This window comes from Podarcis erhardii (genome assembly GCF_964252035.2).
Source record: "Podarcis erhardii genome assembly, chromosome: 1".
Taxonomy (NCBI): domain Eukaryota; kingdom Metazoa; phylum Chordata; class Lepidosauria; order Squamata; family Lacertidae; genus Podarcis; species Podarcis erhardii.
Window position 1 is genome coordinate 80,141,314 of NC_138497.1, and position 20,462 is coordinate 80,161,775.

The 20,462-nt window shown below is 43.7% G+C and overlaps 1 protein-coding gene across 5 annotated transcripts; it reads right to left on the bottom strand.

The window, feature by feature from the left end:
• Positions 1-555: 555 nt before the first annotated feature.
• MRPL21 (mitochondrial ribosomal protein L21) lies at positions 556-20,453 on the bottom strand. Of its 5 annotated transcripts, none has more exons than XM_081874927.1 (7): positions 20,341-20,453; positions 15,659-15,719; positions 5,450-5,535; positions 4,026-4,189; positions 1,824-1,876; positions 1,187-1,290; positions 556-718 (listed from the first exon to the last, which is right to left on the bottom strand). In XM_081874927.1, the coding sequence occupies exons 1-7, from the start codon at positions 20,399-20,401 to the stop codon at positions 654-656; spliced, it is 594 nt and encodes a 197-aa protein (XP_081731053.1). In that variant the 5' UTR covers positions 20,402-20,453; the 3' UTR covers positions 556-653. The 5 variants fall into 5 exon arrangements, with proteins under 5 accessions (XP_081731053.1, XP_081731052.1, XP_081731049.1 ...); XM_081874926.1 differs by having other exon boundaries at positions 20,281-20,410; XM_081874923.1 differs by lacking the exons at positions 556-718; positions 1,187-1,290; positions 1,824-1,876; positions 4,026-4,189; positions 5,450-5,535 and adding an exon at positions 12,595-14,280 and having other exon boundaries at positions 20,341-20,411.
• Between the last annotated feature and the right edge of the window lie 9 nt (positions 20,454-20,462).

A 20,462-nucleotide genomic window follows, 5' to 3' on the forward strand; every position in this document is an offset into this window, starting at 1 on the left:
ACCATTGCCCAGGATGGCTGAAGCTGCAACAACACTGGGAGAGTCGCAGATTGCTTTGCAGCACAAGAGGCAATGAGCTGAATCAGAGGTGATTAGGCTGCACTGTTGCAGCACAGAAAACAATATCAACCATATTAACAAGTTAAGAATATATTTGCTTGTTTTAAATGAGACATCTGCTTCAATTCACTGATATGTGATGATTATGGGAACACATTCTGATATTTAAACTACAGGTAGAGGTTTTAGCATGAAATGGGTCATGTGGAAAAATCAAACCATCACCAGTCTCAGGCAGCCAACATGAGGCAAATCAGTCAACCCCACTACACATGGCTGTTGGGCTGCTGCACGCTCTCTCTCTCTCTCTCTCTCTCTCTCTGTGTGTGTGTGAAGCTGGTGGGGTTATAAGCTGCGTAGTCTTTTCTACATTACTCTACACCAAGCTCAGACGGGGCAGGGGGAATCTTGTCAATCATTCCTTAACCGCCAATTTCACAAGACAGTAGTTTCACAACAATCAATATCAAGTTAGAAATCATATTTGAACAAAAGTTATTTCATAATAGTTTTCTTTATTGACAAAAAAAAAAATGCAACTGAAATATTTTTCAGTTTTCATATCGCCTTGAAACTGCAAGCCCAACAATTCGTCATGACAGAACAGGAGCAATTTCAATGCTGTTTATCCGGAGAACGGTTTGTGGCTGAATTAAAACTGAAAGAGAATGGAAAAACACAGATCAGAGAACAGCCTTGGAGTTCAGTTACCTAAGTATGTTAACAAAAAGAGTCAAATAATCCCAAACAAAGAGAAGCACTTTCAAATCTATTCAGGTTTCAGTTTCTACTCATCGCATACACCTTAAAGGTTTCTGCCAGAGGCACTGAGGAATAAGCTGTCATTTGTTCCTTACTAAGCATGCTGATTAAGATTAGCCTAAAGATGTTGTTTCAGCTTGTTAACATCTTTGGCTTCATAGGCAAGATTTGGAGAGTGAAAGCTAAACCAGGAATAACTGACCAGCAAAAAGAAAGGGATTCTAACTGATGGAACACCACCCTAGCTATTCTATGGACACATAGGACACTGCATTCTTTTATTCTAGACATAACACCAGCTTAGGTACCATTATAGCATTCTGCAGCTTGATAGAGAAGGGCTTATGTATATTTTTCATCTTACTCGTTTTTTTCTTGTAATTAGACTTTCGACGGATTATCATACGTATTTTTGGCCAAGACTCTGTCTTCTCAATGACGGTTGCCTCCACACGGACTAGATCCTTCCTTTATAGTAAAGAGGAAAACATTGTACATTTTATTCTAATCAAACGGAGAATGGTAAAGTAGAAAGAGAAAAGAAAAGAAAAAAAGCAGACATGAAGGCTACGGGTCCATTTTGGACTACATCTCTAGTTTTTTTCACATCCCAGGCATAATTATGTCTGGAGCTGTTTACAGTTGCTTTTGTCACATGCAAAAGAACCCAAAATCAGGGTGGGGAGAATACCATGTGTCACAGTGGCTCCAAACATTTAACAATTGCCTCCCTCACCATTACAAGACCATCCTGGCTGTGAGTCCTGGAAGACCTGCTCCTTGCCTAGCAGGCCTTTTCCACGCAGCCTGGGAGAGTGGAGCCCTGACTGACTCCAACTACAAAAGCTGAAGCAGCTGAACTCTTGGTTGGGGTATTGTTTAGGGGTTTTTATTGTGGGGTTCTGTTTTTGTTATTATTGCCCTAATTGCACCTGTCTGAAAACATTTTAATAAAGGTGGCAGCTGACCTCAAGAGAGAATTATTCTAAAGTATGCCTTACCCCAGCAGTGGCTTTCCCAGCAGGGTGAAGTCATCTGCACCAACCAGCAATACCTGGACAAGATTAAATAATTCACATCTGTCACCACAAGACTGTCATAACAGTCAGAATGTTGTCAACATACTTGGGGGGAAAGGAGCTTTACATTTGCAATGAAGTTTTCTAGCCACAGCTTATAGCTGACTAAGGAAGGGTAAGACAGAGGAGAAGCAGGCCCTAGCCTAACCAATGAATACTGTCTTTGGTGAGAACTGTGTTTTTGGCCCCAACCTAGGGTATACACTAAGATCCCTCTTCACTTCGAACAAAAGACAACATCATTAGCTTTTGTGAAATGGTGAGACAGGAGGGAAAAGTAACAGAATAGCTGTTTTCGCACATGAAGTGATTTCTTTAGCTGCTGTAGAAAGAGCCACACATTGCAAAAGGAGAGGGTACGGTTTTCCAGTGGTTGCTCCACCACTGAAAACTCACAGATCTGCAGCAGCTATTGGGGTTCAGAGCTGGTAACCTCAAGAAAGCAGGTAGCAGCACCCCGATGCAGGGAACTTCAATATCGTGTGTTAACTGCCTTTTAAAAACATTTGCCCACATCTCTAACAAGCCAGTGAAGCACTGTGATGCTGCACGCAGCTGATAATTGGGAACTTCTCAAGTTCTAGTTCGGTGCTATATCCTGACAGGATTGCGGTCAGGAGTTACTGGAGGCTTAAACATGAAAGCCTGACTTTTTCACCCCGATCTAAATTTTAGCACTCCCAGCTGTCAGCTTTCTGCAAACACCTGATCCGTTTCACATATGGATGTGGCATGTGGTTGAAAGGAGCACAATCCCCAGGGAGACCTCTCTGAAATGAAACCAGAGAACTGGGTTTGTGGGAAGTATTTTTCTCTTGCTAAATTATTCCATAACAGGGCACCTGACTAGAATATACATGCTGATGAACTAAACACAACTTCATTTCATGACAAGTTGGGGTATTTTGATTAAACAGGCTGTGTTAGTGTTAAAAGTATATTAGGTTAGATACTGAAGGATACTCCACCCCGACCCCCCACAATTTCCATGTGAATGCCAGTCCGGCTTACAAATCAGAGCAGGTGCATTTGTCAACATGTAAGTTTAGTGCCATATCTGGACAGCAACAAATCAGGCCAGTGTTAGCAGTATCAAAACATGATCATGGGTAGCATGCTTATGAGCAGTATCTAAGAGAATGACATTGGACTGGTTTGGTTTGAATTAGGCAAATGAACCCCTCTGGTCTGCATGAAAGTTCACAGTATATTTGGTTTACCCCTCCTCCAAAAAATAATGAAAGTAAAATCAAAGATCAGCTGATACCTGTGGCTAGAATTCTATTCTATACTAGGTCATTTCCCAGTAATAAGAATTCTAGCATCTCTTTTCAGTGAGCATAGGAGAGACTCAAAGTTTACTACGTAGCATTAATGCTTGTAAAGTCCTAATATGGAAAGAGAAGAGCAAGATGATACTAATTCCCAAAATACAAATGGTGTGTGTGTGTGATTTTCTAGTACCATCGTAATTTTAATTCTGGGGATCGGAAACCCTGAATCTGAAATTTGGCTTTCCATATAATTTCCAAGATGCCAGTGCCTGCGAAGCACTAATTAGTTAAAAACAACATCCCTCGCTCCATAGCAACAGGTTAAAGGAGCCTATGAAGGTCAACCAGCTTGTACAAGAATAGATGAAAGTAAGAATCAAAGCACTAACAAGACAAGGGTGTTCACCCAAAATATTAACCACTTTAATATTTCTAGACATTTCATCGTTGTGAAAACAGAGCATGGGCTGAGCATACAAACTAGTGTTGTGTGTGCATGGAGAAATTTTATTGTTAATCATTTGCTTACATGGGGACAGGTGCAGCCATTTCTGGGATCACAGCTGTCCTTTCTTTCAAGCTACTACAGTCAGGGGCATTACCGTCCTTGTCCCCATATAAGCAGCTGGCTTCCACTAAATTTTCTCCATGCCCATGTTTACAGGCAAAAGATGGAGAAAATTAGCATTGCTTGTCTGAATCAGCCCAAACATTCTTAGTGATGTGATATTTAACATCCTATTTGACACCCATCTATTAACATAGGGGATCCAATCACTTTAAAAAATGAGGACACCAATGAAATATGTCTAATATAGGAGGATAAAGCAATTGCTAATATAAAGCTTACCTTTTCCATTCGGATTCTGTCTCCACATTCAGCTGGTATATCATTATTAAGTAAAATCAAGTCTTCGCTGGTTACTTTCCACTGTCTGCTGGCAAAGTGAACAACTGCAAACAGTCTTCCATATTGTCCTGTGGCAATTAGTTCATTTACTTTTTGAACAATCTCTGGATAAAAATGGAAAGTTAGTGAATAAATGAGGTGGGAATTTTGTGTGTGTATGTGTGTGTGTGATACTAGCTTTCAATAAAGCAAATAGTTCTTTCACAATAATGTCATAATCCACGTCACAGTCCTCATTGTCCTACAACTACAAAAACTGGTTCTAAGGCCTAAGTTGCAGTGAGCGGTTCTGAAGATCCTCTGAAGTTAAACCTTTTGTATACTCAGTGGCTACTCTGGTCTGCAATGAGCAGTTCCAGGGCTGAACATTTATTTTGTTGTCCATTTCATCGATAACCATGCTTTATAATAGCCATTGCCACCCACATGTTATGAACTTCATCGTCATATTCTCTATACTTCCATTCCTTCTGCCCCAATTGCTTACTACATCTCCCATCATCCCTAGCTAGCAGGACCAGTGGTCAGGGATGATGGACATTGTAGTGCAAACAGCCAGCGACCCAAGTTTGGGAAACCCTGCTGTAGACAAAACTGAGCTAGATAGACCAATGGTCTTACTTTGTGTAAGGCAGTCCCCATGCTCTTTTATCTCTTACTGCATGTCCTGAGCACAACCCAGCCCAAAGAGGACAGGTGGCTGGGAGTTTAATTCTTTCTTGACAAAACACACACTTGCAGTAGCTCCTAAGGTGCGCAAAGCATGCACACACGCTTCTGGCGACTAAGTAGCTGGCATCCCTTCCCAGACTTGTGCTCAGAGCAGGACTGTTGGAGCAACAGTGTGACCATGCCTTCACCCAAACTTAAGTACCCTCACCTGATGGGATGCATGCAAGCAACCTGTGGCTTCTCCTACATGGAAGTTGTTGCTTTGCCTACCTCTTCAAGCCCCTCCTGGTGCTGGAGGACAACAGAGAGGAAGACAGAGGGGATTCTGCTCTTCTTCCAGCCCTGGCTCTTTCCCCACATCCTGCACCTCCTCCCTATCTCTGACTGCTTGGACTCTCCCCATTCTTCCAGCTCCTGCCTTGCAGGAGGCACCAACTCTCATAAATCACTGCCCTCTTCCACTGGATCTGACTCTGGCCCCACGGCCTCTGCCACACACTCCTCAGACCCTTGCCAGTCCCTGACACTGCATTGCTTGGCTTCAATTTTTCTTAAAGCCAATGCTCTTTAGGCATGCAAACTGTAAAGATGCAAAACAGAAAAAAATGAAGACAACGAGAAATCAAAACAAAACAAATACAGCAAATAGGTACAGCCATACCCTTTGCCTTTGAACAGCTAGGTGTATTTACCTCTGTGGTGTTCTGTCTCTTCTAGAGGATCAGGGAGTTTGATTTCAGGATATGGGGGAGAAGTTAAGGATGTTTTTGGAAGGAGTCTGCAAAATAAGAATATACTTTTATGAATGTAATAGCCAAGCACTTGAGCCTATAAGGGTATTTCAAATATCGTCCCTAAATAAGAAAGAAAATGGCTTTCTCTTGGAAACAATACCGTACAGAGAAAACAAAAACAAACTTAGCCCAAGAGTCCTTGTCATCTTGTTTTCCAAAACTATTTCCCTCATATCTTTTAACAGTGAGAACCACAACTAGAGATAGGTTCTGTCTTGTTACGGAATCTTTATATGAAATAGACGTCAGTTTTATGTCCATCCAGCCAATTTCACGGCTGCTCCCAAAAGTCAGGAATCAGTAAGAGGAGTTCAGCCAAAAAGATTCAGAACGTGATGGGGAAGTTGGGTAGAAGAAGCAATGGCGAAGTGAGACCTGAGGCATGGAGATCCAAAGCTTGTGTTGGTGTGAAACCAGAGGCATTTAGCTTTTCAAAAAAACTGGTGGTGCAAACGGCCTTGATGGCAAAATCTTGGCTGTGCAGAACAAGTGAATGAGGATCATGAACAGGAGAGTGCTAATGACCTCATGTCTTGCTTGTGGACTTCCCATAGGCTTTGCTTCAATTGGCCCCTGTGAGAAAAGCATGCTGGGCTAGGTAGGCCTTTGGTCTTACCCAGCAGGGAGATCTTCTTACCTGAGGCATGTGTCCATGGAATTGGAATTTGGAAACATGCGAGTGTAAGCCAGTTATTTTGCAAATTATCAGAAATCAATGCACAAGTGCTACAATTCCACTGGAAACTTGGAACCAGCAGAGGTTGGTCTATTAGGACAATTGGGGAGCTGCCTCACTTACTTGGTTCTACTCACAGCCAGCCCCCACCCTACCTGCTTTCTTACTTACAAAAAGTCCAGAGGGTAGCACTGCCTGTCAGCTTCCTTCTCCTTAGCCTCAGTTGTGCGCTTGAAAAACTCAGCAGAGAGGAGGATGGGGACAACACTAGAATTAGTTGTCTCTGCCTGTCATCGGCTCTGGCTCCACCTACGGTTGGTCTCTGTATCCAGCCCCAATGGGGACCAGCTATCACTACTTGGAACAAGAACATGTGCTATAGAGCAGGTCTGGGGAAGCTTTGCCCCTTCCACTCAGGTGTTACTGAACTACAACCCCCATCATTCCTTGCTACTGGCCATGTTTGCAGGGGCTGAAGGGACTTGTTGTTCAGCAACATCTGGAGGGCCAACAGTTCCCCATACCTGCTATAACCCTACCTCAATTTGGAAAGGCCTCACCTAGCCAATGGTAAATCTATTTATGATGAAAGAGAGGGATAAATAAAATTTCTGATTATAAAGGAAACAAGATTGTTGGGAGAAGTAGAACCAGACGAATTAACGGGGTAGGACCATAGTACATGCCATTCACATAGGATTATCTCAGGCTACACTCTGGTACCTCCCTTTTTAAAAGTATTTCTACAAGCAAGGAATTTGCCATTAGGGAGCATTAAAACATGCATTCCCTACTAAATGGTGATTTGTTATTATGCTGATTAGTCTAAGTTAAGACTGTGATTGATTGCATACAAAGCAGCTTCCTAGACACTGTAACCATACAGTGGTCATTATGGGTAATTTCATAATGTATTATGTAGTACATGCTGCCCAATTGCTCCTCATTCTGTTCTCTATTGGAGCAAGCAGGAAAAACAAAGTAGACGACCTTGGCACCACACCATGTCTGAACCAGGGACTGTGGCCTTATACTTTCTAATAAGCAACAATTGCCTGCCAATCTTAAGTCACTGCTTATGGTTGGCCTGCTGACTGTGGCTTTTTAGGGAGCAACAAAGCATGAGCCCTAGTTCAGATGTAATGGGGAAAACAAAGCTTCCAGGTTTGGTTTAACCTACTTGTGCCAGGAGTGGAGCCAAGTGGGAGAAATGAAGCAATGGCCACATGCATCTTATAACCATAAGTCAGAAAGTCAATGGTGATTTGTGAATGCATGGATTACAACATAATTTATGCACACCCTTGCACTCACCATGATTAAGGGAGTTCAGTAATGCTTTCTAGCACCAGCAAAAATAGATTCACTGGGTTTGGGTCACCCCTTTCAAAACTGGTTCCTATTGGGATCCTGATGGGATTTTTGTTTAAGATGCAAAGTGTTTTTTTGTTTATGCAGAAAAGTGAACTAGATTAACTAAGCAAGGCAATTTAGAGTAGAGTAACGAAACAGGGAACATTGAATACAAAGAGCTGTTGTGTTGTTTTTTAATCTGTTAAGGCAAGAAGTGTTCAGTACCAGATACACCTGCCCTGTGATGCTAAAGATTTTTGTATGAATAGTAGAATATTAACTGGTTACCTGGCTAGGAGCTAGGAGCAAGTAAAAAGGGAGGCCAGCATTATCTTGAACAGCCACTGACTGTAAACCCATCTATGGAGCTGGCTGAGGAAGGCTCTGCAGGCAGTCATGTACTGGTTTTTGGAAGACAGGATTAAGCCATCTCTTGACTTACCTAAGACATTATACAGTTCATGCAGTGAAATCTAGAGCAGTGTTTCCCAACCGGTGTTCCGCGGCACACTAGTGTGCCGCGAGACGTTGCCTGGTGTGCCGTGGGAGGGAGGCGGGCGAGTCGGGCGGCGAGAGGCGGGGCGGCGGTGGCGAGCACACGCGGGGCGGGGAGCGAGCTCCCTCCCACATCCCATCGCCCCGTGCTCCGCGCTGTTGTAGGCCAGCCCTGCGCACCCGGGGGACCTCCCCCCGAGAGCGCAAGGCTTGCGGGCGTCAGCTGGCAGCGCGGAGCACGGGGCGCCCTTCGGAGGACGCCCCGTGCTCCGCGCTGGTGTCGGCCAGCCTTGCGCACCCGGGGGATCTCCCCCCGGGAGCGCAAGGCTTGCGGGCGTCAGCTGGCAGCGCGGAGCACGGGGCGCCCTTCGGAGGACGCCCCGTGCTCCGCGCTGGTGTCGGCCAGCCTTGCGCACCCGGGGGATCTCCCCCCGGGAGCGCAAGGCTTGCGGGCATCAGCTGGCAGCGCGGAGCACGGGGCGCCCTTCGGAGACCACCCCGTGCTCCGCGCTGGTGTTGGCAAGTCTTGCGCACCGGGGGATCTCCCCCCGGGAGCGCAAGGCTTGCGGGCATCAGCTGGCAGCGCGGAGCACGGGGCGCCCTTCGGAGACCACCCCGTGCTCCGCGCTGGTGTTGGCCAGCCTTGCGCACCCGGGGGATCTCCCCCCGGGAGCGCAAGGCTTGCGGGCGTCAGCTGGCAGCACGGAGCACGGGGCGCCCTTCGGAGGACGCCCCGTGCTCCACGCAGGTGTCCGCAAGCCTTGCGCACCCGGGGGATCTCCCCCCGGGAGCGCAAGGCTTGCGGGCGTCAGCTGGCAGCGCGGAGCACGGGGCGCCCTTCGGAGGACGCCCCGTGCTCCGCGCTGGTGTCGGCCAGCCTTGCGCACCCGGGGGATCTCCCCCCGGGAGCGCAAGGCTTGCGGGCGGCAGCTGGCAGCGCGGAGCACGGGGCGCCCTTCGGAGGACGCCCTGTGCTCCGCGCTCGTGTTGGCAAGCCTTGCGCACCCGGGGGGCGCATGGGGCACCCTGAAACAGAGGGTTCCCCATGCTGCGGACTGTAGCCTGCCGCCGGACGCGTGGGGCGCCCTGAAGCAGAGCGCCCCTCGCGCCAGGCAGACATGGGCCAGCCCCACAAGCTCGGGGGACAGCGGGGAGGCGCAGCACCGCCATCCCACTGTTCCCCGACCTGGTTTTTTTTGGGGGAAAATAAAGGAAAAAAATTTTTCCTTTATTTCCCCCCTCAAAAAAGTAGGTGCGTCCTATGGGACGGAGCGTCCTATGGGACGAAAAATACGGTACTTACTATTTCATAATAAAGTAATTATAAAATACTTTTTTTGTGTTTATTTGATTCCTATTAAAGAGAGTTACTTTATATATAGTCAATATAGGCACAGAGTTAATTTTTTAAACATTTTCTAATGGTGGTGTGCCTCGAGATTTTTTTCATGAAACAAGTGTGCCTTTGCCCAAAAAAGGTTGGGAAACACTGATCTAGAGGTTAGACACCTGTCACATATTTGCATATACCTCTTCCTTTCTCTATATGGCTTCCCCCTTAACACTGTAAGCTGTACTCCTGTGAAGAGTCGTCACACACATTCAGAAAGAATGCTGCGTCCCTATGTCAGTACAATAAATTTCCCCAAGGGTGCTCACTCTTAATAAGGAAATTTCATAGCATCTTCCATATTCTTTTGATCATGATGTGTTTTAATGGTTTTTAATATTGTAGTTTAAATTATTGTAACCCACACCCTGGAACCTCATGTTGAAGGGCAGGTGTCAAATAAATAACAACTGCTCAAACTACCTAGGCAACTGGCTGTCAGTTTCCAAGCTGAATTGGCTTTCCCAGAAACTAGCTGCACTTTAGCTTACCTAAAAATTCTAGTATAGTGACAGCTTTTGACAGCACACATTTTCTGGAGATGCAATGCCTGGCAAGAGACCCTAGGCTGCTGGCATAAAACTGACGAATGACAACTCAAATATGCATTCCCTTTTCTATCCATCAGTATTCTGTCAGATGGCGTGAATTCCTGCAGGTTCACACAAACTCTGGAAATCAGCAACTCCATATAAATAAGTACTACCTTCAAAACTTTGGAACTGTATTGTTTGGTTCTGTAGATCAAAAGTTTCAGAACTCATGAGGAGCAAGAACCCAAGAACACATATTCTCACTTGCTAAAGATGGCAGAGAACGATGGCAGTTAAGAAATCTGGTCTAAAGATTTCACCTGCTAATAATAAGCCTAAGCAGGAAACAGAATATTTTTCCCTACGCATGAACCGCTTATGGGTCTTGAGCTGCTTCTGCTAAGGTACCTCCAGTGGGCAAAAACGAAAAATGAGCAATACAATTAAAAGAGGGGGTTAATTAATATTAGGAATGCTAAAGAATTAGTATTTGAAAGAAATTAGAGTAGCATAATTTAATTGGCATGCCCTTAAAAGACTACTGGAGTACTCAGATTACTTTTTTGCTGCAAAAATAAAATTCTTTTATGAATACCTCACAAACATTACTTTTATATATATCACCAAATGAAAACCACACATAAAAACTGGCAGTCCTTTAAGAACTCATTTATTTTTAAATGCGGGTAAATTGTATTCAGATGTCTGTGACCTTGTCCTTGAGAAATGGCAGAGGTCACAAAACCTAGCAGAGAATTCTGTCAATTATTCCATCCGTTATTAGCATAGCCATTGGCTTTATTTATATGCCACAAAAGTAATAGCGTAGTGTCTTGTGGGGGAGTTGTCCAGCATGTAATAACCCATCTGAATATGATAGTTTTAAGTTCTGACTCACTTGCTAAATATTCTTCTATCCTTGTCATGGTGTCACATGCAATTGCTGCCTACCATCAAGAACAGTCCATTATGCAGATGTAGTTTTTGTTACTGCATTTTGCTAACTTGGGTGCAGTTTTTCAACTGCCACTAGATAACACTCCCCCCCCCCCCCAAAAAAACCCACACTGCAAGGATTCAGGAAACTGTGTAAGGGGTTGAGGCACGCTAACACATAATTTTGCTAAAACTTTTATGCAAAGACTAGATTGGTGAAGTGTTAGGTTCCATACAGCATCGGCCAACAGTAGTGATTGCTGCACCCCTCCAGTTTGGTGCACATTAAGGATTCTGCACAGGAATTCAGTTTTTCCCATCACGACTCAAGTAAGTGACCTCAAAAATACATTCTGCAACTTTCTCCAATGGGTAAAATGCCTTATTGGTGAGGCAGAGTTGGATTTAGGGCAGTGAACCAGTTCCCCTGCACAGGATGTGGGGGCCAAAAGGAAGTCTCCCTGCCTCCTTCCCAAAGCCTAGTTAGCACTTTCCCAGCTTTGGAAATGAGATGGGAGAGCTCTAGGAGCCTGCCAGAGCTTTGTGCATCCTTCCCAAAGCCTGATGTCTCCCTTACCTGGCTTTCAGAAGGCACCACGAGGGAAGGGTGTGTGTCAAATTTTTGACCCCCCCCCCAAGGCACCAGATTACCAAGGTCTGTCCCTGGGCAAAGAGTGCCCGTGCAAACAGAACAGAAGCTGTGATGGTAGGGATGAATGCAAGTGACAGTCCACTTAGCACTCTACTTAACCTCCATTCAAAAGCTGGGGGCTGCATCTAGGTTTTGGTAACACCAAATGCATTTGCAGAGAGAGTATTTGATCCCCATAGTCCACGTTCAGGGAGACAATTCCATCTGTGGAAGTCCTAACAATTCCACATGATTGACAGGCTATGTGCAAGTCTAATATGGGGTGGGTGCAGCTAGGCCCCTACAGTAGGCTGCAGGGAGACTAAGGAAACATCCCCTTTTAAAAAGGTGTTCAATTTAATGCTGAACTGGAAGCATAACACTGGCTCTCCAAGATGTAATGGGTGAAGTTTCATTATGTTATGAGACTCCTTTGAAATCTAATAAAGAAGAAACATGGAAAAAAATATTATGAGACTCACAGCAGCCCGTATACCTTGCAGATTAAAGCCTGATGAGATGCTGGACATCCCATGTTTTCTACCAACTGAAGATTGGGTGGCATACATTGAAGAGAAAGCCTTTAAGAGTTAGCAACATAAAACATTTTAAAGCAATTTGACCTATTAGTACAGCAGCAACTAAAAGTTCAACATGTCAAGCCATTCATAGTTCTACTATGAATACATAACAGGGCTAAGAAAGTGAGTTACCGCAACTCAAGTTAATTTTATCATGTGCGATTCAAGTCTTACATGCTTGCTGCTTGAAACATGTTCCTATGGATGTAGATTTCCCACGGCAAACCATTTATGAGAAGCAGATCATTACTTTATCCTCTTCCAACCATTTGAGGAGTGTTTCACATAAATGGTTTAGCTCATATCGATTTGATTCTGCCCCAAGTGGCAACATTGGTACAGACTCCATTATGAATTCCTCCATAAGCATATGCCTGGACAGGAAAAGCTGTTCAGATCTAACATTACGGCTGTATTCTATTAAAGAGAAGACTCGGACCACCAAAAGTTATTTGTAATAAATCATTTATGCATGCAGTGTTAGAAATGAGCCACAGTGTTTTATAAATCTTGATCTGTTTATGAGATCATGGAACTTTATTGGGGCGACCTCAACAGAAAGAGATGTTTGCCACTAGAAAACAAGTAGATATGGAACAGACTGGCTTTAGTTTTTTACAAGGCAAATTGCAAAAAGAAGCTGCAGGTTGTATTATCATAGATGACTATGAATGGCCTAGTCTTGAATAAATGAGTTCACTAGATAACAATCTTTTCTCAAAGCAGCAATAGAACTAGAAGAACTGAAATGAGATATCTGCACAAAGCAACGTGGCAACAGCAGACATATCCTTCAAGCTGTTCTTCAAACTTCTACAGACCTCAAAAAACGTGAGCTGCAAAAACCTTGAAGCAAAATGAAGCTTAAACAGTACAACTGGACCATAAGAAGGTCAACTGCAAAAAAGTGAAATTGCTAACTGTCATATATAAGTCATATATACTTTGTGTGTTCTTTGGAGTTCACTCATGTTTATGAAGGCTGCATTAGACTGTGTTCAGAAACACCCAGGTCTTCATATATAAATTGGATGATACTCCTTTTGAGTGAGTTCCCTTCTACAAGTTGGGCAAAAGTTTGAATGCCCAAGAGCATTGCTGAGGCACAGACTACAGAAGATGTGGCCACATTTTGTTGACACTATAAGCCGTCCGCTTTGCACAATCTCTGCATAGCTCTCTATGCAAATTGGACAACACACAGTGCCTGAGGATCCTGAACTTGCAAATTCATTCCTTCCCACTTCTCTGGGCAGCTCTCTAGTGGCAAGAGCATCACTCTCTGTGTGCCTGCTATCATCATCATCATCACTACTTAATATAAGACTGTCAGACAATGGTTGATGTCTGAACTCTCTATTGGGCTGCTGTCCACTCTCTCCAACAACCACAACAGAATCGTTATGTGTAAGATCAACAACTATAGGTTCTGGAGTTTCGCAAGTGAGGTCAACTACTTCCTCCTCAACACTTCTATCATCAAGTCTGAGTGGCTCTACTTGTGCAGCTGCAGCAGCAATTTTCCTTTGATTACGAGTTTGCATAGAGTGAGTCTTGCCTCCACAGTACTTTCTCTGAATGTCCTGATGCTCAGTTCCTTTGCTATCACTTAAAGGAGTAGTTTGTTCCATAAAACTTGGGCCTGCATTAGGAGGGGAGCCAGCAAGGGCAGTTTGTAAAGGTAAGGCCAGGGAGGAAGTAGAAGGCAAAGAGGAGGAGGAGGAAGAGGAGGAGATACAGGGTTCAGAAGCAGTTCCCCCCATCATCTTGTCCAGAGCATTACAAGGTCTTGCTGAGGTGTTGCGACTGCCCCTCTTGCTTTTCCTGTCCTTGGTTGCATTACATTCTGTACTAGTTGAACTCATGATGCACAGGGATGGGAGAGGCACAGGCTGCAGAGTACTTGCTTTCCCCCTTATCTCCGTGTGCTGTTCACCGCTTAGCTGCCAACCAATTTTGTAATGTGATAATGATGATCATGAATGCTCTCTCTAAAGCAGCTTTATGCAACTGGTGATGCTTTGGAGCACTGTAACTTTTTTTGGAGTTGTCTCTTTTATACCAGGTACTCCGAAGCTGCGAGCAAGTTCAAAATCTCGAGGAGTTAGGGTGTATTTCCTCTTACTCTTTAGAACTGCATTAAAGTAGGAAGAAACATGATTAGGCTAAGAAGCAAGGACACCAATATTAATTTTCTATCTTTCAGCCAAGAGGTTAGCTAAAACAATTAGGATTATTACGAGGTGGAGTATCTTTCCCTACCTTGACAGTTCTCTTTATACAAGAGTCTGATAAGGAGAAGGGAAGAATTCATGGAAAACTGATGAAGGCCTCTTGCTCAAGAAGAACCAGGGCACAGAGCCAAGCTGAGGATGATGGGAAATATTAAATGAAATTCCTTTGTGTTGCCTCTACTAGAGCGCACTTCCTAGGGCTGCTCTCGCAAGAGGTGTTTTTCAGGTATGACACATTCAGTGTGTACACCCAAGCCTTGAAAATGCACATACAAATCTTGCAAACTATGCAGTGCTGGTGGTGAATCCACAGTTTTGTTTTTTTGATTGTCCTCATGACAGGCCAAGGAACAGCATGGCCTATGCCACCCAAGAAGAGGCATACCAGCATGGAGTTTCCGCATGCGTCACAGTTCTCCTTTAACACTTATCTTGTTTTGTGTAGCTCTCTCCCCCAAAAGGAGGTTTGGGGGAACTTATTCCTAAAGTTCCAGTGTGGCATTAACATGCATGTACATGAGATTCCTGAAACTGCACCCTTATGGTGCAGTGTTTTTCTAGTAGGTCCTAGATCTAACATGGTAACTCTGTTTTTAAAGCAGAAGGATAGATTGGGGGGGGGGTGAGTCTCTGCTGAAATCTCCAACTATCAATTCTTCAGAGAAGCCAGCTCCATCAGGCCTTCCCTTTCCCCTCAACATTCCCCCATCTTGCAGCAACATTCCATCATGCCACAGCAGAGGGAGAGAAGAGAAAGAGAGCCACTCTAGGCATTCAGCTGAGAGAACAATGCTTGCCTTGCCTTCTCCTTGAACTATTTCCATTCCAGCTGATCATTACAATAACTCTGTAACTAAGATCTAATGCCAGTGTTTGCTTTCCCTCCCTCTTCCCCTCATTATCCCTTTTCTTTTCGTGTTATAAGAGCTGTCTGACAGAGGAACTGTCTCCCCCCTAGGGAGGTTGTGGACTCTCCTTCCTTGGAGGTTTTTAAGCAGAGGTTGGATGGCCATCGGATACATATGATCTAGTTGAGATTCCTGCATTGCAGGAGGTTGGACTAGAGGACCTTTGGGGTTCCTTCCAACTCTACAATTCTATGATCTTTTACACTGTAAGCCTGAGAGCAGGGATTGCCTTATTAATATCTGTAAGCAGCTTGAGGAGCCTTTTCAGATGAAGAGCAGAGTAAAAATGCTATAAAAATAATTCTAACAGAGGAAGATCAGGATCCTAGAGGTGAAAGATGACGCAAGTTCTGCCACAAACAGATCTTACCTTTGCTGTGATGAGGTGTTTTGTGAACTTTGGTTCCGAGCTGCAGACCATAGCAGAGAGGCTGCAAGAGAAAGACGGAATTAGAAACAAAGGAATCGCACTAGATTCACACCTGAACCTGCTTTTAATAAGCAATGAAGCTGTGCCATTTCCATAATTAGTGGGAATGGCTGTTGTGTCAAAAGAAAGATGGGATGCGAATATTCCCTTTCTTTAAGATCTTTAATGGGGTTTTTTTCCTTAACAGCAAAAATTTTAATAGGCACCAAGATTCAGCCTCAAAAGGTCCCTGTATTCCTTCAATACTAAAGACCTGGTGAAACAGAAGTGGGCTCAAGGAAATCTTGCAGAGATTTATTTGTTTGATTACACTTATATCTCACCTCTCTTCCATCATGGAAGCCAAGGTGGTGTACATGTTGTTCCCAGCTGGTCTCCCATTCAAGCCCTGACCAGACATAGGCCTGATCAGGTTTAGCAAAGTAGCAGCCTCATGTGCCTTCGTGAGGCAATATCCTGAGACTTGGCCTGAAGGCATATGAGGCCACCACCTCATGAGTTTGGCTCCAGCACTCCAATGCTAGCTTTTCTAGATTAAGTGAGCTGGAAAATATCAAATTAAAAATAGTTTAAACATAACTCCTTCTACTGCAGACAGCAAGCCTCAGAAATAATGAGAGCAGAGTAAAAATGATGACCATTAACCTGACCAAATTAATGGCAAGATTAGTCAAAATCCATTCTTGGAAGCAGCTATTCCTAACAGCTTATTAGTTTAATCACATTTTGCAGTCACAGCACTCAACTTACTTTCCTTGCAAGGAAAAAACAATCTGTGCTAAGTAATTATTTACAGGGGTTGAACATGAAAATGTGGACTATTTAATGAGGGAAGTTACTTTCAGCAGTTCCTTTAAGCAGCGGCTTAAGTGAAACCTTGGAGACCCCTTTTCCTTCTGGTTCTAGTCTTGGGGGCTCAATCCAATGAAAACTTGGCATGCCTAATATCACTGAAGTCAAAAGGAGTTGGGCACTTCTAACTCTGCACAGGATTAGGCTTTAAGAGTCCATGAAGTATCCATAGCCTAATCAGCACATTTTACATTTGATTACAAGCAGAAAAACCCAAATTTGCAGTTATTACCAGAGTCCTTTCCTTCCTAATGATCTAAAATCCTGTCACCTGGGGATAAGGCTCCAGAAATTTTCAATCTGCTTGGCAGCCAACCAGTGGTTTGGATTGTGAAACACACAAATGGTTGCACTCATACTATAATGGCTCCTCATTCCTACTGCAGCCCCTTTTACTCTTTGACAAGCTTCTCCTGAGGGTTGATTGCACTGCACACTGCCCTAGAGGGTCCAATGTGGAGGTGGGGATGCAACTGGAAGAAATCAGCTTTCACAGGTTTCCAGATCCCACCACTGCTCCTAATTAATCAATGAGGTTCAGTGCTTTCACTGCATTTGAGTGGATCCCTTTTGAACCTGCTACTCGGTGAAGGAGATTTTTTTCCAAAGGGGACAAGCAGCTGTGTGTATCTGAATGCATACGTGCACAAAGCAGCCCCTCTGTTTAAACCCTTGACATTAATGGTTCATTGCAGCATTTTGAAGAAGTTACTCTCCACTTTCCTGTGTTAGCAGCAGCTTTCAAAAGATACATCATTCCTGCAGTGCAATATACAGAAGGATTTCCCTATTTGCCAGAATTAAATCTCTGGTTGCCAGTGGTGACCTTATTTATAGAATTCTGGCTGCTTATTTGATGGCATACTTACCAAACATTTATACACGCAATAAATTTCATAGCCAGTGGGTTCTTGGCTTTTTGTAGTAGCACAAAAATATAATTTTGTCACTACACTTTGAGCACACAGGAGAATCCAAGAAGCTCTTGCTGATCTTACGCTTGGAACCATGTTAAGAATTAGGTGAACAGATACAGACTTAAAAGCACAATCCTAATCTTTCTTACTCTATAACTTACTCTGATTCCAGTAGACCTTCCAGGCTATAAGTTTCCTTGGTTATTCAGACTCTGGTGCATGAGAATTGTAGTTAGTTTAGAGGCATAGAGAGGGTTCACAAATTATTATGTGGAAAATGCTGGGCTGGTTCAAATTTTAATTTTACCATCCTCCTCTAACTGTCTGAGTTCATAAGCATGCATGTTTTAAGTGCAATATGTATTTGATGCCCCCTGCTACATCTGCTTAGATTTAAGCCTTGTTCAACAGCATGCTGTAATATTTTGCTCATTTATAGAGCTTGGGCCAACACCAGGATTTGAGGGGTCATCTGGGTCCACATACACCACTTGGCTGTCTGCTTTGCAAACTAAACAGGAGGCTCGGGGGGGAGGGGGGTTGTGTGCAGTGTCACAATGAGCAGCAGTAGGGATAGGTAGTGGTACCCAGTCTATTGCGCCAGGCTACAAAAAGGGGAGGGGGTGGAACTAAGAAGAGAGGTTGGAATCAGCAATGGTGGGCTCTCAAGTAGACATGGGCCTCCTCATTCTTTCTCCCACATGCCTGCCATGCTAGGTCTCCTCCTGTATGAGGAATTAAGTAACATTATGGAGATGCATGTGATAGTGCAAACCGGCAGGCATGAATTGGATTTGGAGTGGGATTCCACCATCAGATGTAGGAGAACAGGGAAGTCGAACAGATGATGTCATTGAAATTCTACTCAATATTGATCCAGAGTAGATTCCAATGTATAGTTGCAGGATTCCCAAAAAATAGACCAGAGGCACTTCATCCAGCAGAGCTTTACTGCTACTGAAGGCAAATGAGCAGAATGGTCACAAATCCAATACATTCAGGATTGGCACTGTCTGTAAGAAATCCAGTTGCAGCAGACTTAACTTAAACTGACAATATTTTATCAAAAGACTAAACCTTAACACTATATACAGACCACATCAGTTGTAAAAAGAGACAGAATGAGAGAGAATGAAACCCAGGCTACTTCTGGCCTCACTATTAAGACCTTGGCAGAGATAACAGAACCATTTTAAACCAGTGGTATTTTCTAGAACAGTGACTTTCACCTAATCATTATGACCTGAGAAATAAGCTGGGCACAATGGTTTAACTTGAGGACTGTTTTACGCTGCTTTTATGATCTTGTGACCTTTTAGTTTATTAGGTTTCATTTGGATTGACATTTTTATTATTTCATTCTTGCAATCTATCCTGGCAATATGATTGAATGGCAGTATAAAAATGCTTGTAATTAATTACTGCATTACTTATGGGGTGACTGAGCAAAGGACGACAATATGGGAAATCTATAACTGGCATACCAGATCAAGATGGTAAAAGGCACTCCTAGCCACAAAAGTCACTTGGGCATATTGTTGACATCACGCTCCCAAATGCCCAATGATGCTTCTCAAAATAACACCCTACAGAACTCCGTACCACAAGTAATAGTGAGCTAGAAAGCCTCCCACCATGCTACTCTCTGGACTCCACCATGCTGGTAGGAATGAAACCACTGTAATACAGTGTCTCTAATGACCACCCTGAGTAATTGGTCCATAGTCAACAGCAACAAAAGCCACTTGAAGGGCAAGCTTGAGTAACAGGGTTGTATTCCACCTGCTCTCTTAATAAAGGTGACCAAGTGCACAAACCAGGCCTGAACCCTGACTGAACTGGATCCAGATAATCATTGTATTCTAGAAACACCTGCAGCTGTCTGCTAGAACCTTCTTTATATTGTTTATATTGTATAAATATATTGTATAAATTATACAATATTTATATTGTATAAATCCTAGAATCATTTGTTTCTATCAGTCAGCATGCTTAACACTTCAATTCACTAGGTGTTCCCTCAAACACCAATGAATTTTTTTTTTTGAAGTAACACAAAAGATCTTCAATTATAACATCACTATTAATACTTTTATTCTTCTCCTGTAGTTGTGTTAGTAGGGTACTTTTGTTTGCAAAGGCTGATTCCTCAGGTTTTTAAGAAAATTATTAAGTATCTTAAAAATAAAAACACACTTTTCCCTATGATTTTTAGCTTAACCACTCAAGGCCTCTTATTCTTCAATATGTAATAACAATTATACACAATACATTTTCAATTAAGCTGAGAGTGGAAAGTTTTAAAACATCCAGGTTAGAGTGAAACAGAAAAACAAAACCAATAACTGTTTTAATTACTACTATAACAGGATGGATAAATGACCTTGCCTAGCTCCTTAATAGCCAGATACTGTACCCTATCCGCCTTACAGAACAGGAATTACACCGTCGTTGTGAGCAATGATGAAGTCATAATAATAATACAAGCCTGAAGCCCAACTAAGAGAGACAATTGAACGCACACGTTGGAAAACGCCTACAGAAACCCAGTAAGGTCAGAAAGATGCGAGGACTGAGAACGGAACTGTTTTAGTAAGGAACGGTGAAGGTAAGGGCTGGTTCTCTCTTAAAAATTAACAACGGAAGCAACTGGATGAGCTCACGGGGAAAACTTAACTACAGAAAGGGGCTCAGGCAATTTAGGGAACGCGGTAAATGGCACTTTAGAAGCAAGGCAGGGAAAGAACTGGGAAGAGGTTGCAAGCAGGAAGAAGAGCCTCCTCCCCTTCTTACAACGGAGACTGCAGGCCCGGAGTAGCAGCTGGAAAGAACCTGCATGGAAGGCGACCTCACCTGTCCGCGTTCCCGCCCGGCTCACAAGGCGCCGGTACGCAAGTGCACACGCTGCGGCCATTCCCTCCGCTCCTTCCCTTTTTCTTTGCCGCCCCAGCGGAACCGGAAATACAGCGCCGTGT